The sequence below is a fragment of the Panicum virgatum genome, chromosome 1N (genome assembly GCF_016808335.1).
Source record: "Panicum virgatum strain AP13 chromosome 1N, P.virgatum_v5, whole genome shotgun sequence".
In the NCBI taxonomy this organism is placed as follows: Eukaryota; Viridiplantae; Streptophyta; class Magnoliopsida; order Poales; family Poaceae; genus Panicum; species Panicum virgatum.
The window spans coordinates 8,343,125-8,357,304 of record NC_053145.1 but is presented as its reverse complement, the minus strand read 5'-3'; the positions used below and the strand labels follow the sequence as shown (position 1 = coordinate 8,357,304).

General features: G+C 37.1%; 1 protein-coding gene and 1 long non-coding RNA gene across 2 annotated transcripts; both read right to left on the bottom strand.

The window, feature by feature from the left end:
• Nucleotides 1-3,058: 3,058 nt before the first annotated feature.
• LOC120653930 lies at nt 3,059-3,656 on the bottom strand. Its single transcript, XR_005666898.1, has 3 exons — nt 3,478-3,656; nt 3,337-3,392; nt 3,059-3,113 (listed from the first exon to the last, which is right to left on the bottom strand). It is a non-coding gene; the product is annotated as an uncharacterized LOC120653930 (long non-coding RNA).
• A 1,023-nt stretch (nt 3,657-4,679) lies between these two features.
• LOC120653257 lies at nt 4,680-11,771 on the bottom strand. The gene is made up of 21 exons (XM_039931032.1): nt 11,716-11,771; nt 11,411-11,562; nt 9,483-9,608; nt 9,278-9,340; nt 9,130-9,183; nt 8,189-8,761; nt 8,031-8,105; nt 7,815-7,928; nt 7,672-7,720; nt 7,531-7,590; nt 7,375-7,437; nt 7,037-7,281; nt 6,901-6,945; nt 6,691-6,819; nt 6,242-6,609; nt 5,971-6,148; nt 5,784-5,882; nt 5,578-5,709; nt 5,380-5,486; nt 4,978-5,158; nt 4,680-4,890 (listed from the first exon to the last, which is right to left on the bottom strand). Exons 3-20 carry the CDS (start codon nt 9,606-9,608, stop codon nt 5,116-5,118), a joined length of 2,523 nt encoding a protein of 840 aa, XP_039786966.1. The 5' UTR covers nt 11,411-11,562; nt 11,716-11,771; the 3' UTR covers nt 4,680-4,890; nt 4,978-5,115.
• Nucleotides 11,772-14,180: the final 2,409 nt, after the last annotated feature.

Sequence of the window (14,180 nt, the reverse complement as noted above, 5' to 3'; positions counted from 1 at the left end):
AGGGGAACAGGCGGATAGGTGGTAATAAATGGTTTGCGTGCGGGAAGAGGAGACTGGGAAATGAACAGACCAAAAAACAGAGAAATAACACTGAAACCAAAGCAGAAGCCAAAACGCCGTGGGGAGAGTTTCATCAGCAGTGAGACTATAAGAGGATAGAAATAGAGATGGGCTGAGTAAAAATAGAAACAGCCCATAGGAAGCCAGCAGTGCTTTAAAAAGCCCACACATAAAAAAAAATCCATACAAATAATAACAAGGCCCATGCAAAGCAATATTAAAACAAGCCCAAGTAAAAACTTTAACAGGGCCTGCAAAGATAACAAATACAGGCCCAAGAGAAAAAGAAGGGGACAAAAAAGGAAAGAGGAAAATAGAAACATAAACTTGTCCTCCAAGAAGCAGTCAGCGATCAGATCTCAGATACAGCGAGGAAATCAAGCAATGGGCAAAAGCAAAACCTGAGGACAAAGGGGGATTTGGGGAAGACAACTGAGATAAGTAAAAGAGGAGATGGAAGATCCAGAGGTAAGCTTATTACTTACTTGTAAACATTCTTTACTCCACAGATCCTATCGTGTCTCTTCTCAATTAGACCAACAAACAGAAATCATAAACTTGAAACCTGCAAGGATTACATGTCGAGTAAGAAGATATGACAGATAATTTTGCAATGTAAAAATTGTAAATTGCAGTGGTAACTGGAATCAAGTTAGAAGGGGGAAAATTTGTTTCAATTAACTAGTGTTTTTTTTTGAACCAAAGCAGCAATCAATATGAAATTGGAATGCAGCGAGGGTGAGGTACAAGGATGGACAGAATCAGCAAAGCTTCCTAACATACAATCAGGTATTGGTGGGAATGGCAAATAAGAAAATTAAAGAATTTGTTAATCAAAAAAGAAGCACAGCTAATGGGAATGTAAATTTTGGAATTGCAGGAACTTGAAACAGCAAATAAGATGTCATACATGGAGAAACAAAAGGAACTGCAGGATGGCAATGGACAACTAAACAATTTTAACAGCCAACAACAGCAGATACAGGCCATGCATACGGTTGCAGTGTACAATGCTCAGGCAAGTCAAACAGAAAGATTCATACTAAATGCAGAAATGAGGGGGGCATCAAGTGAAGATGGAATGAACAATCAAGTAAGTCACATTCACATTCATGAGATTAGATAGAGAAGAGATAGAAACAGAAGTACTTATTGACAACTCTAATTTTCATAACAAAATGTGATGTTGTCAAACATTTGCAGATATCATTGGCAAGAACAGACCACTGGATGGATGGAAGTTCTACAGATATGTTCAATATCAATGGAGGCCACAGCAGACAGTACATAGATGCTACATATTCAAGACACGGATACTACACAGGTCTGATGTTTGAGCAAATTAGGAATTCTCAAGAAGATGAAAGCCAACAACAGAATTATAAGGTACACGATAAGCTGAAAAATTTGAGATATAAAAATGACAGTACAAATTCAATAAAATGATAGGTACACCCAAGTGTAAATTTAATGAAAACTGACTGTAACTGAATGAACAGGTAGCAAAAGAATCATACCAGGTAGCAAAAGAATCATACCTGGTACCAGAAGAATCATGCTTGAATATGGCAACTGCAAGTTTTGGAAGTGAAGTAAGAAAACTTCAAATTTAAATGTCTATAACAAAATTTGAACTCAAAGAATTTGAATTGACAATAACTATATGCAGGGATTGCAATTACAGAATGAAAGATCACAGAATGTTTATGTGACCAGTTACAACCATGATGAAGAGTCAATGAACAATCAGGTAAACTGTTGGTAAATTATATATGAAGTCAAAAATAATTGAACCATGATGTTGTAAGATAAATAATACTGAAAATGTTACTTTTTCAGTTTGAGGGGACAACAAGAATAGATGATGGAAGCACTGATATGAACATAGGAGATGAAATATGTGAAGCAGATATTTTCAGTACACTGCAGTTGCAAGAGGTGCAATTATATATTCAAAATTTATATCATTTCATGGTACCTAGAAAAGAAGAAATTTATAAAAGGATTACTTATAAACAAATAATCGATGATAGGTTGAAGAAGGAAGTAAAAGAAGGCCAGAGACATTGAGTACAAGTCTTGATACAGAACAAGATGGAATTCAGATTGAGGATGGAACACAGGGGAACCAGATTCTAACAGAAGAGGAAATTAGAGAATTCATTAGAAGTGAACAAGAAGCTGCAGCACAGGGGAATAATGCAGACATAGACAGCAAATATACACCACAGATAGGTATGGAATTCAAAAGCAGGGATGAGGCAAACCATTTTTTCTCATTCTACGGATTCCTGGCTGGATTTGAAGTCGTGGTAGCACATGTGACGAGAACAGCTGCAAAGAACAGGAACAAGGAGATATATAAACAAGAAATGAAATGCCACAGATATGGGAAGCAAGAAAAGAAAGTGAAAGAATACCAGACAGAAGAAACATTGCTTGTGGAGGGGAATAATGAAGACAAGACAAAGAGAAGAACAAATGTACAGGTTAAAACAGACTGCAGATGTGTGATGGTAGTGAAGGAAATTAATGGAATCTGGAAGCTTGTTAGACTTGATTTAGATCACAATCATGAACTGAGCCCTAAGGATGGAAATCAATTATTCAGTGGAAAGAAGTATATGACTGACATGGAAAAAGGAGTAATAAGGACTCTAAATGACAACAATATCCCAACAAGGAAGATGATAGCAATCCTTTCTTATCTTAGGGGAGGTTTGACAGCACTACCATACAAGACCAAGGATGTGCAGAATGTAAGAACAAAGATAAACAGAGAGGTAACAGGAAATGACATGACACAAGCATTGGAATACTTCAGAAAGAGGAAAACAGAAGATCCAACTTTCTTTTACAGATTTCAAGTAGACAATGAAATGAAGGTCAAAAATTTATACTGGAGAGAAGGAATATCATTACAATGGTATGCAGAGTATGGTGACTGTGTGAGTTTTGACACAACTTACATGACAAACAGATACAACCTTCCATTTGCACCATTTGTTGGAATAACAGGCCATGCCCACACATGTTTGTTTGGATGTGCATTCCTGTCAGATGAAACAACAGAGACTTTCAAATGGGTGTTTGAAACTTTTGCAGAATCAATGGGTGGAAAACATCCAAAGTCTATAATAACAGATCAGGACAAGGCAATGAAATCAGCTATTGAGAAAGTATTTCCAAATACCAGGCACAGAAATTGTTTCTTTCATATAAAATCAAAGTGCTACAATAAAAACTTGAGGTGCTTCACTGCAAATAAAGGACTACCTGAAATTTTTGAAGACACAGTCAACTTCTCAGTTACAGAAGAGGAATTTGAGATGCTGTGGCAGAAAATGATATTTGATTTCAAACTAGAGAACAACAAATACTTCAGTAAGATGTGGGAGACAAGGAAAAGGTTCATACCTGTTTACTTCAAAAATGACTTCTTTCCTTTCATACAGAGTACAGGAAGGAGTGAAGGTACAAATGCTAGGTTCAAAGACAATGTTGGGCCTACATATAGTATAGTTAGCTTCTTGAGATAGTACCAGCGAATAGTGGACAGTATAAGAATGAAAGAAGAAATAGAGGATAGTTTCAGCAAGCAGAAAATACCAAAGGAGTTACAATATGGATACACTATTGAACAGCAAGCGATTGGACTATACAACAGAAACATATATCTCAAATTTATGAACCAACTGAAGCAGACTGAAAGATACAAATACACGGAGACAGAAAGGGGAACATGTTTTGAAGTATGGTATAAGTCCAATCAGATTAAGAAACATGAGAGGATTAGAAAGTACATTGTGACTACTAATCTGAAAAAAGGAGAAGAGGAATTCAGCTGCATATGTGGAAAGTTCAACAAGGATGGAATCTTATGTACTCACATACTGAAAGTGATAGTAGAAGAAGAAATTATGAAAATTCCAGAGAAATATTTCATTGACCGCTGGAGGAAAAAAGAAATGAGACTACGGAACATTACAATAGAGCCAACAAATTCAACACATGAGTTGCTGAGATTTAATATGTTATCAAGGAAGGCAGCAATATTGACATCTAAAGCAGCTAAAAAAGAAATAGCAACAGATTACCTGAAGATAGAATTGGACCTCATTGATAAACATCTTGAAACCTTGCTAGCAGAGACTGGAGGAACTTCATGTTCTGGTACAATAGAGTTTGAAGAACAGACACAAATACAACGAGCAGGAGTGCCAAATGATGAGGGAATTGTTATACTAGCTGATCCAACAAGAATCCAGCAAAAAGGGAGACCTAAAAACCCAACAAGACTCAAACCAATGGTAGAACAGATGAGGGAAAAAATGGCAAAAGCAGAGGCAAAGAAAAAAAATGAAGAAGAAACCATCAAACTCAAGTGAGATTTGCTTACAACAAATATTTCATATTATCTGAAAATTATATTACAAATTTAACATATCTTTTCATGGCAGGTCCAACAGCAAAGAGCAAAAAGAAGATGAGAAGAGGACAAGACCAAAATGAAGATGAAGGGTGATACAACAAACAAAGAACAAATGGAGGAATAATCCAAAAGGAAGGAAATGAAGAAAACCAGAGTTTAGTAGTAATGTATTATATGAATGAACTAGTTTAAGAACATTATGTAATAGACTCAGCAGAGTACTATTTATATCATATTACAGCATATGTAATAGACTAAGCAAAGTACTATTTCTATCCTATTACAGCAGAGAGTATATGATAGCTACTGGTTGTAATTGAGATTTCTATCTTCAGAATGGGTATGAGTTTAGATCTTTAACAGATGAGCATCAAAATTTGGGGCATCAATTAAGCATCCTGAAAATGAAAATAATTAAGGAATAAGAACATTTCAGACTAAAAAATAAACAAAAAACAAGAACTCAAGTATAAAAGAAAATATACCTCAGCATTAAAATGAGTAACACGATGTTTCATGCCTGTATTCTTAGGTTGAAATACCAAATCATTTGCAATCTTTATTCTGATGTTGGGAATGTCCTCAGACGTGAAAACAGATGTAAGCAAACTGCGTGGGGATGTCTAGTGCTCAATAAACATCATAGCATATATACCAGAATCAGAGCTGTTGATAAAAAAATTGAAAAGTTTAGTACGTATAAAGAAATATAAAAAGGGACAAAAAAATTGACAGTCACTAATATTCAAATTTACAGTGCTCATATAGGTGTAAGAACAGTACATACAAACTGTAAGTCTTATAATTACAAAGAATATAAATATGGGAAACTAAGAAAGATGAAGTTAGTAAAAAAGGAGGGAAACAAATAAAGTAAAGATTCTTACTTGTTATCAAGAGGTTGCTCGGGTACTACTGAATACATGAAATCATAGTCATCAAATCCCATCTCGAAACCAAGAAATTTTTTCCAATGATGCTCAAAAGAATCTCTCTATGAAAAGAACAAAGATAAGTAACAAAATGAAGAGGTGAGTGGACAAAAAGAAAAAACTATGGGGAAAATATTAAGTAAAAGAACTAACCATTCTTTCACGAACGATTTCTTGAAATTCATCAGTTTCCTTATAATAAGAGTCAAGCATGACATATTTCTTATCCTTAATATCAACGATAAAAACAAACCAATGATCTTCAAAGCATGTAGGAAAAACGAGCTGCAGCAAAAATAAACAAGTTATAAAGCAATAACACTAAAAGAAGAAGGTCAGATTAAGAAAAAAGTAAGTACCAAATTAGAATGCTTCAAGGGTCTTGCTTTAGATGACTTTATAAAAGCACGCCCCAAAATATCTTGATCAGCATCATCAATATCTTTTAACAAATTCTCCTGAAAAATAAATAATTTATAAAAATAATAAAAGCAATTGAATGTAATAAATATAATAAAATTGAAGAAGAATATATTTAAAACTTACACCAATGTTGGGGAAAAAATAGTGTCTCTTTGATGTATCAGGATGACCATTTGGTTTTTGGAACAAACTAAAGCAGAATGCAGAGACAATAAAACTCTTGACTTGCCCACCAGGTTTTAGTGATTCACCAAGACACCAAAAGGTACAGCGAACACCAAACAGATTCACAGCATCCTCACTAATAATGAAAAATAAAAAAAATCATAAAGCAAAGTAATTACAAAGAAAATAAGAACATAAACCACAGAAGTAAATGAAACATAGGCCAAACCTTTGAAACTTGGACGAAGCAAGCTTACAAATAACTTTGTAGTTTTGAATTTCAGATTTAGTAACAGCAAACCTCTTATTGTTAGTAACAAAATCACCACGAAGAACAGGACCAGGAAATGCTAAACGTCTGGGACCATGCAATGGCTGTTTCCCACCAGTAGATGAATCTCTGATCTTGAATGGTTGAGATTGAGAGGTAAAATCAAAATGATGAGCAGAAGCACAAATTCCAACAACAGTCACTGGATTAGGAGTTTTAACAGACACTTGTAAATTAGAATTATACAATTGTTCTGCTTTTCTGGACATATTCAGCACATTCTCTGCTAGAGATGGTTCACCAAGAATTTGAACATCAGGAGAAGACTACAAAACAAAAAAAATATCAAAAGATCATATAAAACTAACAACTAATGGAAACATGATAGAAGATGTACAACAACAAACCCTCTTCTGAGAACAGGACTTTGAGTGCCAAGCTTGGGATTTAAGAACTGATCTAGGTTTAGGCAGCCTGGAATCAATTCTATCAGAGCTATGAGGAGTGAAGTCCAATGTTTGCATTATAACTTGATCCTAGAAATGAAAAAAATATTTAAATTTACATGCAAATGAATATATGCAACTGATTGAAACCCAAAGACATGAAAAACATACCATATTAGCTGAATCGGGGGGCACATTTTCTTTGCCACTTTTCTTCTAGAAAAAAAATTGAAAACAATTTACTAAATAATGATGAATTAGATCAGAGAAAACAAGATAAATATTATGAAGAAAGCATTAAAAACACCTTAAGAGAAGCTAAACGGGATAAAGAAGGCCTGGGAGATGGTGAAACAGAATCCGGAACACATCTATTCTCAGCATCAAGCATTATAATATCATTTGAAGCAGGAGCTTGCACACCAAATGAAACAGACTTCTCAACATGATTATTAGAATCAGAAAGTGGAGTCTTAACATTAAGTTCATCAGAGTCAAGAGGTTTAGAATTCGAATGACAGTATTTCTTGTTCAAAGACCGAGACACAGGATCTGAGAAGCAAAAGTGAAAATTAAAAATTAGAACAACAAAACAAAATATGAGAACATAACAAAAACAGTTATCATGTTTGGAACAAGACTTACGATCTGGGGGATAACCAGAGGGAGGAACAATAAATTTGGAGGGAGTCTTGATATCATGAGGAACTAAAGAAAACAATAAATGAGAGTATTGAAAAATTAAAAAAAATGAAAAGCTTATAGACAACATGTAAAATAAATAAGAAATAAAGGACGTACTGCTTTGTGTAGAACTGGAAGGCGCAGAATCAAATTTAGGAGAGGTTTCAACAACAGGAGCTGGGGGCAAAAATTATATATTAAAAAGATAAATAGAACAAGACAAACAGTTAACAAAAAACAATGAGCAAAAAAACTTACTTTTCTTCATTAAATTTGCCATGACTCTATCAACAGAAGCTGAAGTCAACTGAAAATAATATTGAAAAACCTATTAAATTAACCAATGAAATACTGAAAGGAAAAGCACAACTACAAAAAAGGAGAAATAAAAAAAAGCATACATTAGGGTTACATGATTTAGAGGCAGATCGACTCAAGTTAGGAACGGGCAAGGGAGTAACAATTCGCATATCATGAACAGATCGATTTGCTGCAGTGGAAGGAGAAGAGTGTAGCTAAAAAACAAAAAAAACATAAACGAACATTAAAATTGAAAAAAACAGTCCAATATGATTTAGAGAAAGAAACATGAAAACAAAATAGAAAAAAAATATAACCTGTCCAATATGAGAATTATCATTGCATGGGGAACATTGTGCTGCTTTATGGAGCTCGTATTGAGACAAACAAGACTTACAGCAAGATAATAGAGGCAGCCGCCAAGAGTACCACCATCAGAATCCTTTGAACATTTTCCTCGGTTAAAGATCTTAACGCAATCAAGCAACCAATCCAAGATATACCCACACCAATCATACTGTTTGGCATTATGAAGATCTTCAAATATACCAAAATACTTATAACTAGGTGTCACTGATGAATTAGCACACAGAAAACTATGCATAGCAACCAGAATGAAACAAATCAAGACTTCTTCATCTGACATAGGTTCTTTATCCAAGAATTTGTTCGCAAAGAAGGAAACCGATGGGATAGATTTCTTTCCAAACTTAGACAGAACCACAGCTTTACCAGTAGCAGGATTGACAGGAAAAGGTTTATCAGAAATTGGGAGACCAAGAACTAGATGTACTGATTGCTTTGTAAGAGAAATAACTTTGCCATCAATAACAATATCACCAGATCTATGATTCACAAGCCTAGCAACCCACTGAGCAAACTTATTTGGAACAAAGCACTTATCAAAATGAAGTAGAGAACCAAATCCAAAATCATCAATAATCTTCTTTTGATCAGGAGTCAAAGAATCAATGACTGACGAAAGGTTGGAAACAGAGAATCTTGTAAAAGCATCTTTTGGCCTTTTCAATGAGTGGGACTTCTTTTCCTAAAAAGCATGAAACAGAAATACTATCATCAGCAGCGTAAAAAAAGCATTCAAAAAAATATGATTGAAAAAAAAGATTGAAATGTTAATCCAAACACTAATAAAACATAGTACAAAAGTACAAGCCAAATTAAATTAGACAAAAAAAATTGTACAAATCAAGTGTAATATTATTTCAAAAGTAAATGGAGAAAAGAAATGGATGCTGGCATTATATTGACAGTGCTTTTGTTGTAAAATTATAGTGCTTATTGTACTGTAAGTTACACAAGTAGCTGGTGTAATTTTCTAGAATCCTATATACTGCAGAAATTCTCGTTATCATATACAAACTAGATGAAAATCAATAAGAATAGAAAAAATATAACCTCTTTAGAGAGAGACAAGGCCAACTTCCTCGTCAAAAGCTTAATTTCAGTATACTGCAGATATTGATGAAAAAAAAACAGATTGAAACAATAGGAAAACTTAAATAAGAAATTAAAAATCCACATTGACGAAGAATTCATATTGTACCTCCTTAAGAAGTTGTTTATAAGCAGCACGTTTGACACTATCATCATCAGGAGAATATGAATGCTATAAACAGCAAAATACAAACAAATTCAGAATAAACATAGTAAGAATGTTATCACCATCATGCAGAAAAGAATGTAAAAGTTATACAAAAAGTAGAACATAGTAGCAAAATGCTTGAATCTGAAAATAAAAAATAACATACATCACTGAGATTGTCAACATCAATATGGAGATCAGATTCAGAATCATACAAGTCATCAAACTTCCCAGCATCACATTCTTCAGAGCTTTCTAAATCTATAACAGCTTTACGCTTCTTCCTCGCCATCTGCATAGCATTCAGCGATAAGGTAAGAAAATTATGAAAGTATATAAATATAGCATATATCAGACATTGACATGATAGTACAAATTAAAATGAAAGCAAACTAGATCATATCATAACAGAGATCCACAAAGCTACAAAATGTAGTCAGACTCAGTATAACAAATAAAATTGTAAACTAACAATCTACAGAGAGAAAAAACTATGTAATTACAAAACCTAGGAGAAACGAAACCTCTAATGAATATCTCCATCTGAAGAAACTACATAAACACTAACTAAACAACTGTGTAACTTCATGAGGAGCACCAGACAAAATGCAAGCTCAACCTAAAAGTTGGTTAAATCCAAAATTCAAGGGGGAAGGGGGGCACAGAAACGCAACAACAAGTGATAAGCTGCGGGGCAAAATCGAATGAAAGGAAGCGATGAACTAGAACGAATCACAAAAAAGCGGATCCCATTGCGAATCGAGTAAAATAAACACATGAACTCCAACGTCAGAAACAATATGAGCCAAGATCTAGGAAATGCCATACACAAATAAGCGGATCCAACTGCGAGTTGAATAATAGGACTACATGAACTCCAACAACAGTGCCAATCTCATCAAAATAAACCGAGAAATCGAACAAAAAAATCAAAGACACAAATCAACTCGCACCATAAACATGAGAAGCCAACAGAATGGTTGATTCCAAATAAATCAACCACAACAGATCGAACCAAACAAAACGAACCCATGAACTCTACCGAACAAACCAAATCCAACAAAAACAGAAACAAATTGAAGCAAAAATCAACCGAACAAACAAACCGGGGAACAAGGCGAAGGGAATAGAGCGCCCTAACTCAAAAAAACTCACCTAAAACACTAGAAACCGACGAACGATGAGAGGAGCAGGGCGAGCGTGAGAAGGGGGCAGCTCTCATCAAAATAAACCGAGAAATCGAAAAAATAAATCAAAGGCACAACTCAACTCGCGCCATAAACAACATCAGAAGCCAACCAACCGAATGGTTGATTCCAAATCAATCAACCACAACAGATCGAACCAAACAGAACGAACCCATGAACTCTACCGAACAATCCAAATCCAGCAAAAACAGCAACAAATTAAAGCAAAAATCAACCGAACAAACAAACCGGGGAACAACGCAAAGGGAATAGAGCGCCCTAACTCAAGAAAACTCACCTAAAACACTAGAAACCGATGAAGGATAAGAGGAGCAGGGCGAGCGCGAGAAGGGGGCAGCTCGGAGCGCTCAGAAAAGGAAGGAGGAAAAATGAATTCAAAACAGAAACAAGAGCAACGAGCGGGGAATAAAAGAGGAAAGTAACCGCGGAATAAAAAAAGCAAAATAAAAATGGGACCCACTTGTCAGTGAAAGAAACAAAACAGCAGCCTCGTCAGATGGAGAGGACGAGCAAGATCGGACGGCCAAAAGAAGCGAGTGACAAAGAGAGCCAAATCACTCGAGGAATACGAAACTAGAAAAAAAATGAACTAAAACAATGGTTATGGCTTCCACTATAGAGGAAAATGAAGAAACAAACTACCAGAGATGCTGCAAGCTCACTCCGAGAGAGAGAGCAGGGGCAGCACATCTACAGCAGCCAGAGGAATCGTGCTCCCAGGCTCAAACGAGAGAGAGAGAGAGGGCAACGACAGCACATCTGCAGCAGCCAGATGAATCATGCTCCCAGGCAGGCTCAAACGAGAGAGAGAAGGACAGCACCGAACAGGGGCAGAACAGGGGCGCATCAAACGGGGCTCACTCAAGAAGAGATAGAGATGGCGTACCGCAGCAGCACCCTGCGCTCCTGGCGCAGCACCTCGCCGCCGCAGGCTCCTGGCGCAAGCGCGCCCCGGCGGAGGAGTCCTGGCGCAAGCGCACCCCGGCGGAGGAGGGAGTGGTGTCGTCGCCGCGGACGAGTTCGACGAAACCGCTTGAACTAAATCATCCAGAAAACAGAACGGAATCACAGTCAAATTCGGTAAATAGATGAAGACGACCTAATCGAATCACAAATGCAAGCAAATAGAGACGCATAATAGATCAAACGGAATCAATCGGAGCAGGGGATGCAACCCTAGAATCACCGTACCTACAAGAAGAAGAGGAATGGGGAAAGTGGAAGACGATGAGACCGAAGCTGCGGAGACGTGGGATAAAATATCGGCGCGGAATCCAAAATACAAACAGAGCAACCGGTCCTACATGTCAGAGATGTAGAAAAAAAAGATCGCACCGGACCGATCGGGGAGATCAACACAATCCTAGTAAGCATCGGACGGCTACAAATTCGAGTGAGAGACAACCCCAGATCACCCGAGTGAATTATAGCTTTTCCTTAATGTCAGAGATGTACAAGCAAGAAGAGTTACGTTTTCCAGCATGCAAGGTCATACACGTACGTACACATATGCATATGGATATGGATGATACCTTAAGATGACTAGAAGACTAGCAAGATCTGAATGATATGGTCCTTCTGCGACTTCGCCGATCGCTTTGACTGCATCAAACACATGGAGTAGCAGTGCCGCCAACTCATCATGGCTTGACCTCTGCTGATGTGAGGCCTCCAGAAGTGCCAGATGCGATCGACATCACCGTTGACAGCGTCATGCTGGATCAGTGCCACCGTGATGATATAAGATTGCCGGAGCTAAGGGATGCCGAGGGGCGAGATGGCGCTACTGACAACGATCGTGACATCCCAATGCTGCCAAGTACGAGAGACCGATGCTAACCATCGCCGGCGTAGTTCTTGAGTGCAGTGTAAATACGTGAGGCAGAAGAAAGAGCAGCCGATTGGAATTAACCATGGGAAGGACCTAATGTCATTAAAATATTGGAAGACTGGTCGGTTCCTAGAAAGCCAATTAAAACTGACGCTCAATGAAACCATGGCTCGTCGATATTTTAATTGGCTACTATTAGGTGGAGTTCTTTCTTTTAACCAGCCGGGATTGACTTCTTTCCCAATGGTGCAAAGCTCACGTCAAAGAAGAAGAGGCAGAACAACGCTTTAATCTGACGGCTGCTTGAGGAATACAAAAGTGCTGATGATGGAGTTGGTCTCTGATAAAAGCGGGATTAATTTAGAAGATATCTGTTATCTCACCAATGATTGACAGCTGATAAAAGTAATTATCGGCTACTAGGATTTCTGCTCTTCCAGAATGAGAGCAATATCGTTGGCGTTTGAAGAAGAGGCTGGGTTGGTCTCATCGGCTCACTGTTATGATGCTGGTCAATGCAGGCAAAGCCGATGACGATGAGCGGACATTACCTAAGACGACAGTACCAGTCACGGTGCTACTGAGCATAAAGACGAGCCTGATACAGTCCCCGGCCAAACGCAAGAAGGAAAGCACATCCTTATTATACTGATTGCCAAAGATGATCCATTGGCACAGCTACAAGGTTGAGATCCAATGCGGGCAAGTTACGTTGTTGTGGGTGGTTGCTTGCTTTGGCCGGTCAGGATAGGCAGATGGGGTTACTTGCTAGACCAACACCTGTCATAGTGTACGAGATCAAGGTCGATGATTGCCACTAGAGAAGAAGACCGAGATTCAAACATCAACCGACGGGGATACAAGAAGCCGATGATCAAAAACTGACTATGATGCTGCCGCCCACCACCAATACTGGTATGATCAAAGAAACCTTACTTCTTACTGCAAAAATACTTGGGGTTTTTATTTTGTAAAAGAAAATAGCTTAACTCCTCAATGATATAAAATTCCTACTAGAGCCATATGTTGACATATCTTTGAAAAACTTTTACATATGCTATTTGTTCTTGCATTGAGCGTTGTCAAATTATTTATGACTCTTGTGAGATTCATTTCATGCTTTTAAGATCAAGATCACGTACACTCCAGATTCACCTACCCAGTTACCCATATGCTAACTTCTACACTAGAAGTTACGCAAAAATATGCCTTCCATCCACACAAGAATACTCCATCCCTTTAACATGACTCTTTATATTCATCTTGCAAAAAGATATGAGCTATGCAAAAAAAAGTATATCCGTGTCTAGAAATATAAAAAAAAAGAGAAAAGAAAGATAGCTCATATCCCAAATAAAAGGTAGAGTCATGTGGAAAGGGGTGCGAGTTCCATCAAGAAAAATCCCACACACATGCACATCTTGATCTGATTATATGACATATTTTCCTTATTGGGTCCGATTTTTTATTTTGCAATATATGCGAAACATGTATGCTTCTTTTCATTCCCTATCCTGAGCTCTACCAAAAAGCCTTATTAGAAATAGGGAGGAAAAAGGCGATCTAATGCCTTGGTGAGGAATCGTACACATTGAGCGATCTGAGAGAATCATTTGAGGAGCAAAGTTTTATTTTGATTTTAAAAATCTTTCAAAGACCCAAGTTATTTAGCAGGAAGAGTATGGTTGACTTGATTCTTCACGTTGGCTTTGAAAATTTGTGACAAAGAAACTTGAAGGAAGAAATCGGTTATGAAAGAACAACATCAGAAAAGCCGAGGTCTCTTGTCCATGAAGTGATTGAGCAGATTGAGGCATTGCATTTA